Source organism: Hyla sarda, chromosome 3, assembly GCF_029499605.1.
Source record: "Hyla sarda isolate aHylSar1 chromosome 3, aHylSar1.hap1, whole genome shotgun sequence".
NCBI classification, from domain to species: domain Eukaryota; kingdom Metazoa; phylum Chordata; class Amphibia; order Anura; family Hylidae; genus Hyla; species Hyla sarda.
The window spans coordinates 213,618,245-213,639,773 of record NC_079191.1 but is presented as its reverse complement, the minus strand read 5'-3'; the positions used below and the strand labels follow the sequence as shown (position 1 = coordinate 213,639,773).

The window sequence follows — 21,529 nt, the reverse complement described above, 5'->3', positions numbered from 1 at the left end:
ATTTATGGCATATCCTTTAGATAAGTTTTTTGGTCAGTGATCTAGAAGAGGTAAGGTTTAAAGTAAGTATTTGGTAAAAAAAAACAACACTTTTAGCATGAACGATTGGTTCTCCCAAATATATGATGTGGTATAACGCAATCTAGAGATTTATGGGCCTCAATGAAAGCTCGCCCATCTGCCAGACACATTTCCTCTGCACAGCTTTATGGCTTGCTGTGGTGTTTTGTTGCTAAGTTTGTGTCATTCTTTCCCTCATTAACTAAAACAGGGAAGACATGGGTGAAGAAAGTAAAATATACACTTAGGCTTTGTTACAAATAGTACTTTAAGTCAGTTTCTAGAAATGCTCCTCTAAAAGGCCTGTAGCCAGTGATTGTTAAAATGACATGTACCAAAAATATCTGGACTGGAAGATATAAACTCTAAGCAGGTGCTGATGGTGTCAAGAATCACCCAAAGGATCTAGAGATCTAAACATCTCAGCTTTACAAGGCCAAACATAAGAAGTATAATAGAAGTAGAAGACAGGTCCAAGTGCATTTCGGGGTCCAAGAGCTGCTCATGTTACAGATAACAGCTTATAAACAAAGTACAAACCTGTATAAAGAAATGTATTCGTATGTCCTCCTACTACGACATCAACTCCTCTCACTTTCTGAGCAATGAGCTTATCCGTCTCAAAGCCTGAGTGTCCCAATGCAATAACTTTGTTTACACCAAGAGTTAATACTTTAGAGACCTCAGTTTGTAACACAGAAATTTCATCCTCAAATATCAAATGTGGGCCTAAAACACAAAGTATAGGAATACATTAGTAAGGAAGATGGAATGCAATTTCCATCATGGGGTTCACACACTTTTTTTTTTTTTTATCCCAAACTAGGAGTGGGTCCAAAATACAGAAAAATGAGATCTTTCAACTACAATTTTTAAATTAACAAAATACTGTTTGTGAACCCAACCCAGCCCAAACCAGGACTTTCAGTTCACAGAAGCTGAAGAACCAGATCCTACATGTGTTTACTTGCATGCTCATGTTCACCTCTCATGTAAAACAATGAAGGAACTCATGTTTTATTCAAATTTACATAATTATGAAAACATTTACATAATTATGACATGCAATGTAGTATCTTACAGTGGAAATGTATCGTAAGCATTTAGGTTAATATCCACAATGCCAGTTAGTTGTGGGTCCCTCCTCTCTGACCAGTCAGGGGCATACCTGTGCATCAGCAAAGGGGCCAAGTAGAAAAGGGGCCCTGTCAGCAGATGAATAGCTTCTATTGTCTATTAGACTGCAGGTAAGTGCCGAACCCAATACGTTTTATAGCTGACAGAGACATTGGAGAAGGCTCTATGATTGAATATTGGATAACAGACACATATATTGTTCTTGCACAGGCCCGTCTGTGTTTTCCCCTGGGTCTAGCAATACCTGTCTGGGGATTTCTGATCATTACACTGTTCATACAGTACAAGAGAGGTGAAAGACCTGAGCAAGCTCTTTCTGTAACCCTTATGGATATTAATGGAGAGGGCCACCCGCACGCTCAACACCATCTTTATTTAACAGTATAGAAAGAGAGAGACAACTATTGGCCCAAGTCAGTCTTCATCTCTCTTTCTCCTGATAAGTGACCTCCAGGACAGACAGATATTTATAGCATGTCCTTGAGAAGAAAAAAGCCATCTTAAGGCTAAGTTTCTAACTCTTTTCTTTTTTTATTTTGCCCCCAAAAAACGCCAGAAAAAACACCACAGCACTTTCTTGTGTTTGGCGTTTTTTTCTTGCGTTTTTTCTGGCGTTTTTTGCATTTGAGTGGAATCGCATTTTTGGCCCCTTTGAAATTTTTTCAAAATTTGTTGGGTACAAAAGTAAAAAAAAAGGATGCAGTAGTTATGGAAAAAAAATGTATTTAACAAAATTCATATTTTTTTTATAACAACATTTTTATACATTTTTAAACAGGAATCAATTTATGTGGGCGAGCAGGGCACTAAAAATGTAGCCGACAATAATAAAAATTTAGTGTGTGTGTTTTTCACTTTTTTTTCATTATTTTTTATATTTTTTAGGTAGCACTACTACTCCCAGCATGGAACACACTGTTCCATGATGGGAGTAGTAGTTCCTGTACTAATAGACAGATCGCCCAGGGTGTCACTCCTGACACCCGATGCGATAGTCCATAATATAGCAGAGATGCGGAGCGGCTCTATACAGTGCTTGCATCTCTGCACTATACTCCGGCCAGTGATGTGAATAGAACTCATTCACTCATTCATATTTTCCACCCAGAGTGGAGTATGGTGGCAGCCAATCCCCGCTCTCAGAGGAAAATATGAATGGTGAGTGGCCGGCCGGAGTACAGAGCAGAGATGAGAGCGCAGGAGAAAGCCGCTCTGCATTTCAGGGATGAAGGATGATCGCAGCGTGTGTCAGGAGTGACACCCACTGTGTTCTGTCCTTAACTACAGATACTACTGCTCCCAACATGGAGCACACTCTGCTCCACGCTGGGAGCTGTAGTACCTGCATTAATAGACAGATCGCAGCGAGTGTCACTCCTGACACCCATTGTGATCCTCCTGTATAATGTATAGATGCGGCCGGCTGCTCTTCTATGGTCTGACGTTTATATACAACTATTCATGTTTCCCACAGAGAGTTGTGATTGGCTGGAACCATCTGGCCAATCACAACTCTCTGCAGTAAATAGGAATAGGTGTATATATACAGAAGTGCAGGGGACCATAGAATGGCGGGCGGCCGTATCTATACATTATACAGGAGGATCGCAACGAGTGTCAGAAGTACAGGTACTACTATTCCCGTCATAGAACAGTGTGTTCCATGCTGGGAGTAGTAGTACTACCTAAAAAAATTAAGAAAAAAGCAAAGTGAAAAACACACACACACACACTACATTTTTATTATTGTCGGCTATATTTCTAGGTCCCTGCCGCCCACATAAATTGATCCCTGTTTTCAAAATTAATACAAATTTAGTTATAAAAAAAATTAATTTGCAAAAACTCCAAAGTTAAAACCCACATGTCGTTTTTCTTGGCGTTTTTTTTAATCCCATAGACTTCTATGGGAGAAAAACGCCACGATTTCAGGGAAAAAAAAGCCATAGGCTCAACATGCTGTGACTTTGCAAAACCGCCAAGGAGCTAAAAAAAATTGAAAAAACGCCAAAAGGAGTTAAAAAAAAACACCAAAGTGAAAAAACACAAAGGGGAAAAAGAATTTCTCATTGATTTACAGCTAACATCTGGCCGCAGTGTTTTTTTCAATGAAATAAACGCCATAAGGGCCGCCTTGGCGTTTTTTGGGGTAAAATGCACAAAAAAAAGTTGAAACTTAGCTGAACTAAAGGGTTCTCTGAAAGCTTATAAAATATATTGCAACACAACAGTAACAGAAGAATAACCGTGGATTTTAGGTAACAAAAACAATTACTCTGTACTGCTATTGTGGTGCCCATGTGGTGCTCCCACTGTTTATACTACTCTACAGCTCCATGTGGGTAGGATTGTAAATTCCGGCAGTGTGACTAAAAACTGGTCTCTGAACCTATAAAATCTATTCCTATTGTTTCAGGTTTTTTTTCTTAGCCCACAACAATCACGAAAAAATAAATGATTCAGAAAACACACAGTGGATACCTTACTGGGTATAACCGTTCGTGTACTAAGCAGGACAACTATTCGGCTTCAGAACCATATTGGTGTCATGGATTCAATTAGGTATTGGACATGGAGAGGTTTTGGGTTATGTTTACAGAGGCTGCAAGTAACATTTGAATAGTTAATCATATGTATTAAAATACAAGTCTAGCCCTCACTTCATATCAGGAACTAGTAAGAAAAACTATGTAGGATTTGACTTTCTTACTACTACTTACTTCTACTACTACTACAATTCTACTCAAAGTGTACCTGTCATTGACAAAAACTTTTTATAAAATGTAGAAAATAAAAATATACGTATAATTAATGTATTAAATGTATAACATACATTTGTTAAAGAATGTGTATATTTTGTCCCTGCAACTATTAACTGTGTGTCTCTGTAATGATGCCAAATAAAGGAAATGTGGGTGGACAAGCAGGGCTTTGGGTACTGAGGACAAGCAGGGCTCTGTACACTGAGGACAAGCAGGGCTCTGTACACAGAGGACAAGCACGGCTCTGTGTACTGAGGACAAGCAGGGCTCTGTACTCTGAAAACAAGCAGGGCTCTGTACACTGAGGTCAAGCAAGGCTCTATACACTGAGGACAAGCAGGGCTCTGTACACTGAAGACAAGCAGGGCTCTGTACACTGAGGTCAAGCAAGGCTCTATACACTGAGGACAAGCAGGGCTCTGTACACTGAGGACAAGCAGGGCTCTGTACACTGAGGACAAGCAAGGCTCTGTACACTGAGGACAAGCAAGGCTCTGTGCACTGAGGACAAGCAGGGCTCTGTACACTGAGGACAAGCAGGGCACAGTACACTGAGGACAAGCAGGGCACAGTACACTGAGGACAAGCAGGGCACAGTACACTGAGGACAAGCAGGGCTCTGTGCACTGAGGACAAGCAGGGCTCTGTACACTGAGGACAAGCAGGGCTCTGTACACTGAGGACAAACAGGGCTCTGTACACTGAGGACAAGCAGGGCTCTGTGTACTGAGGACAAGCAGGGCTCTGTGCACTGAGGACAAGCAGGGCTCTGTACACTGAGGACAAGCAGGGCTCTGTACACTGAGGACAAGCAGGGCTATGTGTACTGAGGACAAGCAGGGCTCTGTACACTGAAGACAAGCAGGGCTCTTTACACTGAGGTCAAGCAAGGCTCTATACACTGATGACAAGCAGGGCTCTGTACACTGAAGACAAGCAGGGCTCAGTACACTGAGGTCAAGCAAGGCTCTATACACTGAGGACAAGCAGGGCTCTGTACACTGAGGACAAGCAGGGCTCTTTACACTGAGGTCAAGCAAGGCTCTATACACTGAGGACAAGCAGGGCTCTGTACACTGAAGACAAGCAGGGCTCAGTACACTGAGGTCAAGCAAGGCTCTATACACTGAGGACAAGCAGGGCTCTGTACAATGAAGACAAGCAGGGCTCTGTACACTGAGGACGAGCAAGGCTCTGTACACTGAGGACAAGCAGGGCTCTGTACACTGAGGAAGAGCAAGGCTCTATACACTGAGGACAAGCAGGGCTCTGTACACTGAGGACAAGCAGGGCTCTGTACACTGAGGACAAGCAGGGCTCTGTACACTGAGGACAAGCAGGGCTCTGTACACTGAGGACAAGCAGGGCTCTGTACACTGAGGACAAGCAGGGCTCTGTACACTGAGGACAAGCAGGGCTCTGTACACTGAGGACAAGCAGGGCACTGTACACTGAGGAAAAGCAGGGCTCTGTGCACTGAGGAAAAGCAGGGCTCTGTGCACTGAGGACAAGCAGGGCTCTGTACACTGAGGACAAGCAGGGCTCTGTACACTGAGGACAAGCAGGGCTCTGTACACTGAGGTCTAGCAGGGGGCTCTGTACACTGAGGTCTAGCAGGGGGCTCTGAGCAGTGAGGACAAGCAGGGCTCTGTACACTGAGGACAAGCAGGGCTCTGTACATTGAGGTTTTATGGCATGCTCCCAGCTCACATGCAGGCTTATTGACAAGCCAGGAGCCTGCACAGAGCCCTGTTTGTCCTGTCCTCACTTCCTGTATTTTGTCTCCTCCTAGAGACACACATACAATAGCTGCAGGGACAGCATTTTTTCACCCAAAAATATACACAATTTTTAACCCATGTACATTACAAATATATTTACAGGGTGGGCCATTTATATGGATACACCTTAATAAAATGGGAATGGTTGGTGATATTAACTTGTGGCACATTAGTATATGTGAAGGGGAAACTTTTCAAGATGGGCGGTGAACATGGCGGCCATTTTGAAGTCGGACATTTTGAATCCATTTTTTGTCATGTGACACATCAAACTTATTGCGAATTTCACAAGAAAAACAATGATGTGCTTCTTTCTTAGTTACTTACAAGTTTCTGATCACTTATAAAATTTGTTCAATGTGCTGCCCATTGTGTTGGATTGCCAATGCAAACCTCTTCTCCCACTCTTCACACACTGATAGCAACACCGCAGGAGAAATGCTAGCACAGGCTTCCAGTATCCGTAGTTTCAGGTGCTGCAGAATGGGCAAAACAAAAATTGGAACAGGGCCCTCAGTTTACGCAGAAGATTTTGTTCAGTGATGTGGCAAACTTTTATGGGAATGGTGAAGTTAACAAACAAAACAGCCGCTATTGGTCTGACACTAACCCACATTGGATAGATCCCTCCAAGACTGTTGGAACACAAAAATTGATGGTATGGTGTGGTATATGGGGTACAAAGATAGTGGGGCCATTCTTCATCAATGGAAACCTCAAGGCCACTGGATATGTGAAATTGCTACATGAGGATGTGTTTCCCTCTTTATGCACTGAAGCTGGCACGTTCCCTGAGTTTTTCCAGCAAGATGGTGCACCACCACATTATGGGTGTCAGGTCCGAGCATTCCTAGATGAACAGTTTCCTGGAAAGTGGATTGGTCGTCGTGGGCCAGTTGAATGGCCCCCAAGGTCTCCCGACTTGACCCCCTTAGACTTTTATCTCTGAGGTCATCTGAAGACAATTGACTATGCTGTGAAGATACGAGATGTGCAGAACCTGAAACTACGGATACTGGAGTGTGATCAGTGTGTGAAGAGTGGGAGAAGAGGGTTGCATTGACAATCCAACACAATGGGCAGCACATTGAACACATTTATAAGTGGTCAGAAACTTGTAAATAACTCATGAAACAATAATGTTACGTTAAAGCCAAGCACATCATTGCTTTTCTTGTGAAATTCCCAATAAGTTTGATGTGACACATGACCTTCTTCCTATTGAATAAACTAAAGTTGGATTCAAAATGGCCAACTTCAAAATAGCCGCCATGGTCACCACCCATCTTGAAAAGCCCCCCCCCCCCCTCACATATACTAATGAGCCATAAACAAGAAGTTAATATCACCAACCATTCCCATTTTATTAAGGTGCATCCATATAAATGGCCCACCCTATCTATATATATATATATATATATATAATGATTTTATGTACATTACTTAAAAAGGTTTTGCTAACGACAGGTACACTATAATGTATAAAAAGAAAATGTTAAAGAGAATCTGTCAGCTCTAGATCATGGTCAAAGCTCAAGTGTCAACCTGTTAGTACTTAGCTACAGAATGCATGCCCCCTCCCTGCCTTTACTGACTGAATCAGCTTGACTGAATCCTCAGCTCGGTACTAGGCCCTGTATGTTAATCAATCACGGCAGGGTGGAGTAGGGGAGGGAGGAGGCATGCATTCTGTGACTCAACACCTCCTCTTTGATACTTGAGATCTGGCCAAGATCTATAGCTGACAGATTGGCTCTAAAATATGGCTTTAAATGCTATTTCCGCATACCAAGTGTTAAGTACTGAAAGTGGTGTAGTATGGACAGAATTGAATGCATTCACCTGGATCAGACAATACTGGAGTTTCTTTTGAGGTATATCCAACTATTGCAATTTTTTCACCACCAACATCCAGAATCTTATAGGATTGAAAATATCCAGTGATGTTAGATGAAATATAGGTGTCCGGTTTAATGTTGGCACTCAGAACAGGAAATTTTACATTCATGAGAAATGGGCTCAGAAGACCAGAAACTCCATTGTCAAATTCATGGTTTCCCAGAGCCTAAACAAAAATGAGGATTATTATTACTATAATGTAACAAACATGAAAAAGCGAATGTCTACAACAAGTGCCTCCTAGAACATTAGGCAATATATTAACAATTGTATATTTTGTTGAGCACATCTGTAATATAACTAGAACAGGAAGTTGTCCACAAGTTTTAGAAAGCTGGTAAATCCCCTACTATTCCAGCACTATGCTCTAGTGCTCTCCGATAATCATTGTTTATTTTCCTGGAGTGATGACATGCCGTATATCCACATCACTACTGTAGTAATTCTCTGGCTTTTGCAGTCATGTGCCATCCTTGTTAGCATTGGCCGCAGTGGTGAAGTGAATGCATGGAATGCCATCACTCCAGGAAAATAAACAACAACCATTGGACTCTCACTCTGAGTTCAGGAAACAAATCAACATTAAAAAAGGTCACTGCAAAGATATCCATGTCTTTAATCATCATGCATCAGTTTTTGTAATACATTCACACACACAGTACACTACCTAAAAATAAGAATTCATATATATGGCGTAAGACTTGTCTTTATTCACAAAATGGAATGTGGTTTGTCTGAAAACTGTAAGTAGATTTTCACAGACCTAAACCCTATTTTTTTTCCCTTTCTCGGATACAAAAACTTGATTGCTCCACACACAACATTGTTCTTATGCCCAAAGATTTGTATAAACTGGAACAGCCTGATTCTGAATTGCAGAGCTGCACATACTTTTTTTTTTTTTTTTTATATATATCAAATAAGGCTCCATAGTAACATAATGCATGTCCATCGTGGTGGCTTATTGGTTGCAACTGTTGCCTCCGGAATTTTTTTTTATTTTGGGATGATTTTTCATTTTTTTTTTTCATTTTTAACATTTTTAACATTTTTACAAAAAGACACACGTTAGACAGAATAATACAATTTAGTTTACAACCTTACCATTTCTTTACAACCTGGAGGCAGGGAAAAAACAAAACACCTCCGAAACCATTTAGCACTTCCTCTAAGTCTTCATAAAGCTTATCATACCCTTTTTAAGATTTTCTTGCTGTTAAAGGGGTACTGCACTTCTAGACATTTTATCCCTTAGCTAAAGGATAGGGCATAACTTGTCTGATCCCAGGAGTCCTGCTGTTGGGAACTCCCATCGCTGCTCTCCACCGCCGCACCCCAGTCATTCGGTGCATGGAGCGAACTCCACTCCATGCCAAATGACTGCCGTCACAACCCTTCCCATACACATGAATGGAAGGGGTGTGGCCTGATGTCACAATCACGGAAGCCCAGGCTTCCGTGACCGTAACGCCGCAGTGCTGGTGCAAAGATTGCTTGGGGTTCCAGTGGCCAGGCCCCCTGTGATCAGAAATGTTATCCCCTATCCTTTGAATAAGCGATAACATGTCAAGGGGCAAAGTACCCCTTTAAGTAAAGTTTCTTACTTAACCTTCTGGATTAACAATTCCCATTAAGGAGAGGATTTATCAAACCACAGTTGTAAAATCAATACTGTAGCATTTAAAAATAGTTAGAAAAGTAATATATCATCTTAACCATAATCTTCTTCTTCCACAAATCAAAAGAAAATAGATGAAGCAGATAGTGTTATCCCAACATCACTTTTGGACATTCCCGTACTAAATGAAAAAAATTGTCTATTCAACATTTTGGGTAGAATGAATGATCACATTGAATTGAACCTCATTCTTTATTTTGAAGTGCTTAAACTCATACCTTAGGAGAAAATCCCCCATATCATCTTCCTATTTCTTCTGAATTTTATAATGATCTAAACATTTTACATAACATATACAGGGGTGTAGAAATGTAATAAAAAAAACTACTTGTCCATGGGACTAAAAAGGAGCAAAATCTACTTGTCCCTCATGACGATCCACTTGTCCGGGCCAATTTTCACTTTTACACTCTTATTTTTTCCTCCTCGCCCTATAATAGCCATAACTACCTACTATAATGATACCTTTTAATTTTTCAATAATATATTCTCCAAACCAAAAAAATATATATATAATTGGTGAAGTGAAATTGAAATAGTAAAAGATAAATTTAGCAAATTTGGTGGTTTTCTTTTCTACACCATTTACCTTGTGGTTGAGTTAACATGTTATTTTGATACTTTAGGCCGGCCTCATTACAACAATACCAGATTTGTATAGTTTCCGTCATGTTTTACTCATTTAAAAAAAATTCAGAACTTTTTCGAATTTTTTTATTGCCATTTTTTTGACCTCTGTAGCTTTTTTATTTTTTTCGCAAACCAGGCTGTATGAGGGCTAATTTTTTGCGCCATTATCTGTTTTTTGTATTGGTACCATTTGGCTATTGATCTGACTTTTTAATCGCTTTTTAACTTTATTTTCTGGGATATTAAAAAAATTGCAATTCTGTGGTTTGATATATTTTTTTTTTTACATTTACGTCATTTACCGTATGGGATACATAATGTTATATTTTAATAGTTTGTACAATTACACATGCAGCGATACTAAATATGTTTATTTTTATTATGTTTACATGTTTTTTTATATAGGAAAAGGGGACGATTTGAACTTTTAACATGGAAGGGGTTAAGGTGTGTCTTTTAAACTTTTATTAAAACTTTTTTTTATTTACACTTTATTAGACTTTTAGGAGGAATCATTAGATTTCTCATACAGATCAATAGAGTTTTATTGAACTCCATTGATCTGTGTGCTCTGCGCTCCATTGATAGAGTCTAGACCAGCCAGGCTCTATCAATGACAGAGCCACAGACAGCAGGGAAGCAAAAGTAAGCCCTCCGGCTACCTCTATAGTGGATCTACCCCCCGCGATCTCGCTGCGGGCGGGCTATACAACCCACTAGACCACCAGGGAGCATTCACATGTCCCTTTAGGAGCCACTGTCAGCTTTGACAGCGGCGATCTAAAGGGTTAATAGCCAGCCGCAGCGATCGACACATGCTGGCTATTAGTGGCGGCCCCAAGCTACTGAAGTCGGCCAGGGCCACATAGTATGGAGCGGGCACGAGTCGGGAGCCCTTTCCATACAGACTGCTGAGCGCCGTCGCACTTGTCAGGTCTGGCCCTGCTTGCCCGAAGCCGGGCTAAGAGCCGGAAAAATTCACCTGACCGGTGCCCGGAACTGCATGTCCCGGACGTCGAGCGATAGGAATTCCCTGCATCCCTCTTATTTATATCCCTTTTGTATATATATATATATATATATATATATATATATATGAGATATTTTCTTCCCTCCTCCTCCCTTTTAAAATCTATCAAATAGTGAGATTTTACTGTGAATTGATAACCCTCTGTGCATTATATATCTGAATATAATGAAACTTATGGGTATCCAATATTCTATAATCCCTTTTAATCTTCTCAATGTATTACACATCTGTATCCTCCCAAAATTTGTGATTGTGAAATTTAATCAATTCTTTTAAATTCTAATTATTCTATTATACATACCCTCTATCTTGTATATATTTTATTCCAAACCTTCCTTCAAAACCGTATCATACAGTTTAGCATATGAATACCCTCTTACCATCCTTTTATTTAATATCCCTGTTTCCAAAATGTCAAAAAATCTTTATAAACCCCTCCTTATTATTAGAAATGAGTCAGCATAGCCCGACGAACCTGGTATTGCTTAGAACATTGGGGTGACAGTGGCTTGCCAACTTCTCAAAATTTGCCAGGCTAAGCTAGCACCAGCCTGGCAATGGTATTAATAGGAGTAGAAACGATGAGGAGCACGTGCCATTTTGGTGCCTGAATTAAAGGAGGAAGTACTGAGAACACAGAGATAACATCAGGGTAGCCCAGCATACCTTGCAGCTAGCAACAAGATTACATGACCACAGGTTATCTAATCATTGATGGGACATGCAACTCCATAACCAATCAGGACACAGCATAGGGGTGGGTTTAAGAACCTAATAAAACCATGTTCACTGCATTGCGGCTGCCATCTTGAAGCGGGAAAGCTGAGAGAGGGCAGGAACTAGTAATCCCAGAAAGCCTTCACAAATCCAATAGAATTTGAAAGCAAGCTAAGCAAAGCATTGAGCAGTGGGCTGAGCTCAAACAGTGACCTCCTTTCACCTGCATTACTGTGTCCAGTTGGTGCACTACAAATCCCAGCCAGCAGTGTCACTATAGAATGGCCCATAAAATCTTTCACATTACAAGCTGAGCAAAGCATTGGCAAGTGGGCTGTCTTAAGTCAGAGACCTCCTGTCACCTGCATTACGGTATCCAGTTTGTGCACTACAAATCCCAGCAATCTGACTGTTAAACAAGGTCACAAAAGCTATCAAAGTACAAAACATAGCAAGCTGAGCAAAGCAGTGGGCTGACCTGTGTTTTAACATACAGTCATAGCCGTAAATGTTGGCACCCCTGAAATTTTTCAAGAAAATGAAATATTTCTCATAGAAATGGATTGCAGTAACACATGTTTTGCTATACACATGTTTATTCCATTTGTGTGTATTGGAACTAAGCCAAAAAAGGGAGGGAAAAAAACAAATTGGACATAGTATCACACCAAACTCCAAAGAGGGGCTGGCCAAAATTATTGGCACCCTTAACTTAATATTTGGTTTCACACCCTTTGGAAAAAATAATTGAAATCAGGTGCTTCCTATAACCATCAATAAGCTTCTTACACCTCTCAGCCAGAATGTTGGACCACTCCTCCTTTGCAAACTGCTCCAGGTCTCTCTTATTGGAAGGGTGCCTTTTCCCAACAGCAATTTTAAGATCCCTCCACAGGTGTTCAATGGGATTTAGATCTGGACTCATTGCTGGCCACTTCAGAATTCTCCAGCGCTTTGTTGCCATCCTTTTCTGGGTGCTTTTTGATGTATGTTTGGGGTCATTGTCCTGCTGGAAGACCCAAGATCTCGGATGCAAACCCAGCTTTTCTGACACTGGGATGTACAGTGTGACCCAAAATCCATTGGTAATCCTCAGTTTTCATGATGCCTTGCACACATTCAAGGCACCCAGTGCCAGAGGCAGCAAAACAACCCCAAAACATCATTGAACCTCCCCTATATTTCACTGTAGATACTGTGATCTTTTTTTTGTAGGCCTCATTCTGTTTTTTGTAAACAGTATGTGCTTTACCAAAAAGCTCTATCTTGGTCTCATCTGTCCACAAGACGTTTTTCCAGAAGGATTTTGGCTTACATAAGTTCATTTTGGCAAAATGTAGTCTTGCTTTTTTATGTCTCTGTGTCAGCAGTGGGGTCCTCCTGGGTCTCCTGCCATAGCGTTTTATTTCATTTAAATGTCGACGGATAGTTTGCGCTGACACTGATGCTCCCTGAGCCTGCAGGACAGCTTGAATATCTTTGGAACTTGTTTGGGGCTGCTTATCCACCATCCAGACTATCCTGCATTGACACCTTTCATCAATTTTTCTCTTCCGTCCACGCCCAGGGAGATTAGCTACAGTGCATGGGTTGCAAACTTCTTGATAATGTTGCGCACTGTGGACAAAGGCAAATCTAGATCTCTGGAAATGGACTTGTAACCTTGAAATTGTTGATATTTTTCCACAATTTTGGTTCTCAAGTCCTCAGACAGTTCTCTTCTCCTCATTCTACTTTCCATGCTTAGTGTGGCACACACAGACAGACATGCAAAGACTAAGTGAACTTCTCTGCTTTCAGGTGTGATTTGTATATTGCCCACACCTGTTACTTGCCCCAGGTGAGTTTAAAGGAGCATCACAGGCTTGAAACAATCTTATTTTTCCACTATTTTGAAAGGGTGCCAATAATTTTGTCCAGCTCATTTTTGGAGTTTGGTGTGACATTATGTCAAATTAGCTTTTTTCCCTCCCTTTTTGGTTTAGTTCCAATACACACAAAGGGAATATAGCTAAACATATTACTGCAATATTTTCTGTGAGAAATACTTAATTTTCCTGAAAAATTTCAGGGGTGCCAACATTTACGGCCATGACTGTAAATATGCATTATAAGTGTTGTAAACATAAAATCCAAGGCCAAGTTACTTTTTTTCCCCCCTGGGTTTATTCAAACATACAGTTTTTTTTTTACCTGTCTTTAACCCCTTAAGGACGCAGGATTTAAGGGGTTAAAGACAGGTACTTTCCTTTTTTCCTTATCACCTTCTAAAAATCTATTTCAATTTTGCACCTACAGACTATTTTACTTTGTAATGACATCAATCATTTCCCCACAAAATTTGCCGCAAAACCAGAAAAAAAATATTTGGGGAGCAAAATTGGAAAAAGAAATGCCATTTTGTAAATTTTGGGGGTTTCTGATTCTATGCAGTGCACTTTTTGGTAAAAACTACACCATATCTTTATTCTGTAGGTTCATATGTTAAAAGGATACCTAATTCATATAGGTTTGATTTTGTTTTACTACTAAAAATTATAACTACATGCACCAAAATTAGTATGTGTAAAATTGTCATCTTCTGACCCCTATAACTTTTTTATTTTTCCATATATAGGGATGCATGAGGGTCATTTTTTTTTTGCGCCATGATATGAAGTTTTTATCGGTACCATACTTGTTTTTATGGGACTTTATGATCGTTTTTATACATTTTTTTTAAGGTATACGAAGTGAACAAAAATATGTTTATTTTTGTTTACATATTTGTTTTATTTTTATGGGAAAAGGGGGTGATTCAAGCTATAATTACTAAAGTGGTTAAATCCCATTTATTAACTTTTCTTTTTTTTACTTTTCTTTTTTGTCCCAATAGGGGACTATTTCATGCAATTTCCTCCTTGGATTGCATACACTGTTCAATGCCATAGCATAGCACTGATCATTGTTATCGGTGCTCTACTACTCCAGCCTGGATCTCAGGCATGGAGCAGCAGAGCGAAGATCGGATGGCGGCAAGCAAGGTAAGAAGCCTCCCGCTGTCCTCTCAGCTGTTTGGGACACCATGATTTACCGCAGCGGTCCCGAACAGCCCACTGAGCTAAATGGCAACTGTTTTCTCCCATTTTAGATGCCGCAATCAACTTTGATTGCAGCTTCTAAAGGGTTAATACCGGGCATCAGCCCGATCAACGATGTCCAGTATTAGCCACCAGCCCTGGTTGCTGATAGCAACAGGGACCTGCCGGGTATGAAGCGTGCTCAGCTCCTGAGCGTGCTTCCCATAACGGGAGCTGGCCACGAGCTTAAATATATGCTCGTGGTCATTAAGGAGTTAACATAAAAACTCATTGAAATTATTGAGAGTAAACAAAAATATGTTTGGTAAAGGAATTGTTGGACTTGGTAGAGAACAAAGCACCTATGCCATGTCCTCTGCCAGTAAGAATGTTGGTGACAGTGCAGGTAGCAGCAGCAGCAGCCTGTTGGTAGTAGTAGCAGTCATGTCAGCAAGCAAAGGTTGTCACTGTCTGCCAGGGGTTGTGAGGTTTCAGAGAATAATATGACCCTTTTAAACTGGTTGACTCGTTTAAGGTCTTCTCAGGTGGAGGAAGAAAAGTTTGACGGTAAGCCAGGTGTCAGTGGATTCCTCATTGTCTTTAGTTACATGGCATGGTGGAAATGTATGTCCTAAATGATCAGTCCCATCATCTCTTTCTTTGCTTCCACCCTAGTGCTAAGCAGAATGATAATTAGGCATGAGGAGCAGTGCAGAGGAGGTGGAGGTGGAAGGAGTGGCCAAGCATAACACTAGTGGGACTATTGGTGGTAGGCATGTTGGTGAGATTATAAGGCATCATGGTGGATATGCTATGGGAAAGAAAGGAGCCCATGCTCAAACATCAGAAGATCATAGTGAGAGGAGTGGTGGGGATGATGAAGAGGGGTTTAGGGATGAGGATAACAGCAGGCCTATTGGTCTGATCAGCTTAGGAGCCAGTAAAAGCATCGCTGCTGCATCTTCAGGTTTGAGAAAAAATCCTTCCAGAGGAGGGACAGAGTAGGGTGGTGGTGTTCCTGTGCCTTTATGGTATCCTGCCATGAGGAATTGTTTTCTATCTTACCAGATGAAGAAAAACAATCACAGTACCATATCTGCAAAAAGAAAAGTAAGGCATAGCCAAGGTCCAAGTTTAGTAATTATGGCTCTACGTAAGCACACTGCCTGCTGTCCTTTGGCTACTACTAGCACTAGTCCACCACTGCCTGCTTTTCACTGACTACTATAACTAACTCCAGTCCACCACAGCCTGCTGTCTGCTGGTTTCTACTAGTAGTACTAGCTTACCACAGCCTGGTTTATGCTGGCTACCACAAGCACCACTAGTCCCTCACCCTTGCTGCTGCTATTATCAGTCAAACCTACACACACACACACATATATATATATATATATATATATATATATATATATATATATATATATATATATATATATATATATATATATATGTGTGTGTGTGTGTGTGTGTGTGTTTTCATTTTTTCATACAAATTCTATTTCTTCTTCACCCTTTCTTGTCACCAATCCGTTTGCAACTCCGACAAAAAGGAAGAATTTTCCGACAACCCATGATGCCAAAGAAAAGGCTAATTTTTTTCTTTTTTTTTTTTAAATACAAAAGCTATCTCCTCTTCATCATTTGGGGACACCAGTCCTGTTAAAACTCCCAAAAGAGAGAATTTTTAAAAATGCTGGGAAAAAGTTCTGTTGCAGAATTTTTATTGGTCCCTAAGACATCAGGATAGACCTCTAAATATACTATATGCATCCAATGATTTATTGCCCACCAGCCTTTATTTACAGCAACAATAACATACTCATTCAGCCAGTGATGGTTTACTGAGAAAAGCTCATGTTTATGGCCATATTATCAGTAAATTCTCATTTGTCATAGTTTCACACGTAAATACATTAGTAGTTTAAAGGCAATGAACCTTATAATTGGCATTTCAGACATGATGATAACAAAAAGGACATAGTTCACAAACACAGAAAATGCAAAACAGCATTAATCTATCTGAAAAACAAGTTATCAGTAACTTAAATGAGTTGCTACTTATTCTTCCAGGATTATATCAGAAGCCATTTACAGTAGTGTTGGCAGTAGTGTTGCTCGCGAATATTCACAGTTCGAATTTTATTCGCGAAGCTACTCTATTAGTCCAGGCTGCACAAAGAAACTTCAAACTAAAGGAACTTTTACACATGCCGTTATGGGCCTAATGAATATTAATAGGAAAGTTAGTTCCCAATTATGGACCTATATAATAGGGTGTTGTTTATGCAACTGTTTAGCCGTGTATGCAAGAGATGTGCTGCCGACATAGTGAAAGTGAATCGCTCTGGCGACTGATTGTGCGCCTGTTCTCTCCTGACACTCGGACGATGTAAATGGCCCTGCCAGTGAGCATCAATCAACTTAAATATAGTCATTTGTCAATTGTAATTGGGAAATAATCTGTCCTTGTAAAGATGCTTTAATTTTATTCAGTATCAGTTTAGTGGTATTAGTCAGTGATTAGTCAGTGGTAATGGTAGTGGTCAGAGTGTGGCAGAATAAGTCCCTTATTGGTAACACACAAATTTTTTTTTTTTTTGTATCCTTTACTTGTTGAGAAAGCCAAGGTTCAGAATTTGCTCTGGGGCCCATGGTAGACCAGAAAATTGTGAACAAGCAACAGCACACAGGGCAAAATTGCACAAAAGCTGGGTATCAACTCTCTGCGCAGATGACGTTGGGGAAATGTTAAAATGTAGTATATGTCTGCCCCTGCAACAAAGGCTGGCATACTTACCTCCCCTGCTACCCTGACTCTGCAACTGTGAGATCTTCCAGTCCATGCTCCTGTGTTGTTCTTCAGCATTCTGATGATGCCCCACTCCCCGCTAAGGCAATCACAGGGTTGAGCAGGGCAGCCAGACTTTACCAGACTCCGGCAGAACAGAAGCACTGTGCGGAGCAGAAGATCTGACAGCTGTAACCAGGGGCACTTATGTCATGAGGCCACTTGAGTTCACTTGCTGTTAGAAGAGAGGGGTGGCACAGAGAGGACAAGTATAACCCAGCCCAGGACTTGCTGCTGTCTGCAATGAGGCCACTTGAATTAGCGCCACCAGCAGTCTGAAGGGAGGGGAGTGGGCAGAACAGAGGTGACAAGAAAAATCCAGCCCAGGACATGTCATTGACCGCTACACATCCTGTGCAAGTTTTCCTTACTGTAAGGGCCTATTGGAATGTTCAGGTCATGAGTGGTGAAGCAAGGCCTGCTCATAGGGTAACAGCTGGACTCATATAGTTTAACCTCTTCTTGACCCATGCCAATGTAATGGCCAACATCATAGATTACTCAGATGCTGGTCATTTAACTGTCTAAATGCCACAATCAATACTGATCGTGGCATTTAAATAGTTCTATCATGCATCTCTGTTGTCTAGTGCATCACAATACATTGAACTATCAAATGATTGATTAAAAAAGTGTAAAAAAAAATCCCCCCCCTAATAAAAATTCAAATCACCCCCCCCCCCATTTACCATGTTCCAAATAAAAAAAATGAAAACAAGAATTAATCAAAAAGCATATTTGGTATCACCGCATTTGGAATGCATTTGTAATCCTGCATGGTCACTGGCATAAATACAAATAAATTCCTTCAAGACAAAAATAAAGTTGTTGGTCTTGGAATGTCACAACACATGTTCTTTTTTTGTATTTTTTTTTTTTAAATGTACCAGTTTCAAAAGATTTTAAAAGCATGTTTGTTAGAATGGTAACAAGGTAATTTTAGTGCTCTTACTGTTAAGCCCATAAGTGTTCCCTCCATGCTGCACAGCTTTTTCCCATTCTGTTTCGGGGGTGGGACTAAACCTGGCGTGTTTGTCAGAAGTACTCACAAAGGGGCTTCCCTTAACTTACCTCTCTGGCCAATCACAGCATAGCGCATACTTTTCTCTGCTATGCCATGACATAATGCCAATGAAAGTGTATTGAACAAGCTGGAATTGTGGTGGGATGAAGATGATTTACACAATACAGTACTATATATATATGGCATGTGGAGTCTGAAGTTGTTATTGATGCACTGGCTTTGCAAGGTATTATGTAAGCAGAAATGAAAGAAACAGCAGCACATCAAGAAAGGGAGGGGTGAGAAGATTACACTGCAGCACTGTGGACATACAGTAGTAGGTGCACTGCTATTTACACAAGGGACAGCTGCCCTGAGCTTTATGGGTGGTAAAAGATGAGAAATAAACCTTGATTTACCTTTGAGGAAAAGTGTTGGATCATTTTTAGCAAGCAGACTGGCTCAGCTTGCAATTATATAGTATTTTTTTTTTTAGAGATAAACGAACCAAACCCGTAGAAACCAAGTTTGGACAGAACTTTGCTAAAAGTTCAGTTCAGCTAGGACACAAATTTAGTGGGGTTTGGCAGAACATCAGCCATATGGCAAAAAGAACAAGGAGGAAAGCTCATATGACCTCAGGGAATCTTATAATGTTTTTCAAACAGCTCTCCCAGCCAATATAGAGGAGGTGGTATAGGGGTGATGTCAAAGCCACTTTAAAAGTTTAGGCACATAGCTTAGGCAGCCATTTTAGAGACGTTTCAATTGAAAGTGTGCCAGTTTTTTTTGTTGTATACCAATTGTGGAAAAGCTGTGCATAGAGGGTTTTACGTCACTTTTGTGGACTTTCTAGGACACCAATCCTGTCGCTACGCCCCAAAATGGGAATCATTTTTCACAGTTTGTATAAAGTCATTGATTCTCCATTTTCCAGGCACAAATCCCAACAAAGGAATAATTATTGGACCATTTGGACAAAGCCATTATTTTTGTACATTAATTTTAAAAAGCATAAAGAATCCACTCGTGCAGTATTGTATCACTTACACATCAACTTGACTATGTATTTATTTACTGAAAAATATTTTTTGCCAAGGTCGAGTCTTTTTATAGTTGGAATGTAATTCTCAGAGAAATCTTCTTACACATTCTGAGTTATTAGCTGGATTATATAGCATAAATAAGGGAATGTAAGTGGAATTAGTACATTAATGTAACTTGTCCCTTTTTCCAAACATAAAAATGATTTATTGTTATCACTGGATTATGTAAAGACCTGTGTTTGGACATACTGCAGGTTAACAATGATAAAGCTTTTTCTGAACTTTTTTCTATTTAAGGAAGTCTTTATATATCATATACCCTACACTGTTTCACTTACAGCAAAAGGCAGGAAACAAATTCCTTTTGTTAATCAAAATACTGATTTTATCTTGGGAAAAACCTTTGCAGTGTATTTTATAAGGATTACATTGACAACACCCTAGCAAATATCAGTTGAAGCCAGATTATACCAACACCATGATCACCATGGTTTGAATGATTCTATTAGTAAAAAGAATTGATATGTGTAAATGTGCAAAACAAATAACAATAAGTCATAAAACTATAATTTATAGGTGTGAACAATTGGAGCTGTGCCCTAGTGAACATCAGCAGGATTCCAGCTCCTGCCATAACAGCCAGGAGACACAGAAACCTTAGATTCCAGCCAATTTGTGTTTAACTCCAATAGTAACCAATTGATCACCCTCTGTTATCCACTGGCACCCTGCAAATGTGATCAAGGGTCTGCTAGGATGCCAAAGCAACCAGAAGGCTAACAAAACCCTCCCAAAGAGCCATTTTTTTTGCTTACTGGGCATAGCCTTATAGATTGCCTTGAGGTTTGCCACTGACAGGCAATAATGCCTTGGTATACTGGGTACCCAAAAATACTATTGCAGAAAATTAAAGATTGCATTGTAAAAATCCATTGTGGGAAAAAACTGTAAAAAAAAACAAACAAAAAAAAAAGTTGTGTTAGTTTTTTTTCCCCAATATAATTTTTATTAAACAAATTTTAGCCCTCAAAACAAAACACGTACACAAGTATACAATCATAAAGATAAATCAAAGAGTCAATACAAAAAGAGACATGCCCCATGAAAAACATATTAAACAGTCTGGTTATACCACAATACAATCATTCCAAGGAAGTCCATTTGGTCAAAGGCTGCTATCCCTCCCAGTCCCCTGCAAACCCTCCCCCATCAATACAATTGCACTTCACATAGAGCATTGAAGAGAGGTTGCAGTAAAGAAGTACATACACGGCCTCGCTACCTATTACAACATCTCCACACACAGGCAAGTATAAAAACTCCTGGTCCGGAATCAAAGGTTCGAAATCATAAGCTTCTCCCCTGACTTCCAAGGGATCTCATAATAATATGTCGTAGTATTGCCTATAGTTTGGTGGATTAATCCCATTGTAAGCGCAATGCACCAAGGGTGCCTTTAAGCACCTTCTATCAAGTGGTATGTTGGAATGGACGCACAAATTCAGCAATCCCCTGAGAGAGAGTCAAAGTGAGTCACAACAAGAGATCCCCATTTCTTAAGGAACTTTTTTGTTCCCGATTCTCTATGTCTCTGGGCATCTAGCCTGTCCACCCCTAGAAAGATCTTCAATTTTGACACCAGCAGTGGCAAACCTGGAGTATTCGCATCTAACCAGTTGGTGAAAAGATATCTCAGTCCAACCAAGAGCACGATATGCACAAACTGTGGGATCCTCTCCCCTCCCTCCCCCTCCAGTGGACGCAACTATTGGAATAGAAAGGCCTGGGGTGTGAATTGGAGCTGTATTTTCCAATGACCCCTAATGTAGATTTGTACCCTCTGCCAATAATCCACCGTCAAAGAGCAGTCCCACAC

At 40.3% G+C, this 21,529-nt stretch overlaps 1 protein-coding gene across 1 annotated transcript in view; it reads right to left on the bottom strand.

Annotated features, from left to right (window-relative positions):
- Positions 1 to 21,529, bottom strand: part of NT5E (5'-nucleotidase ecto) — a 71,129-nt gene that overhangs the window by 28,089 nt on the left and 21,511 nt on the right. Inside the window, exons 2-3 of the mRNA XM_056563256.1 lie at positions 7,583 to 7,805; positions 601 to 789 (exon numbers count right to left, since the gene is read on the bottom strand). Coding sequence (XP_056419231.1) covers positions 601 to 789; positions 7,583 to 7,805 — 412 coding nt within the window. The remainder of the gene's footprint in view (positions 1 to 600; positions 790 to 7,582; positions 7,806 to 21,529) is intronic.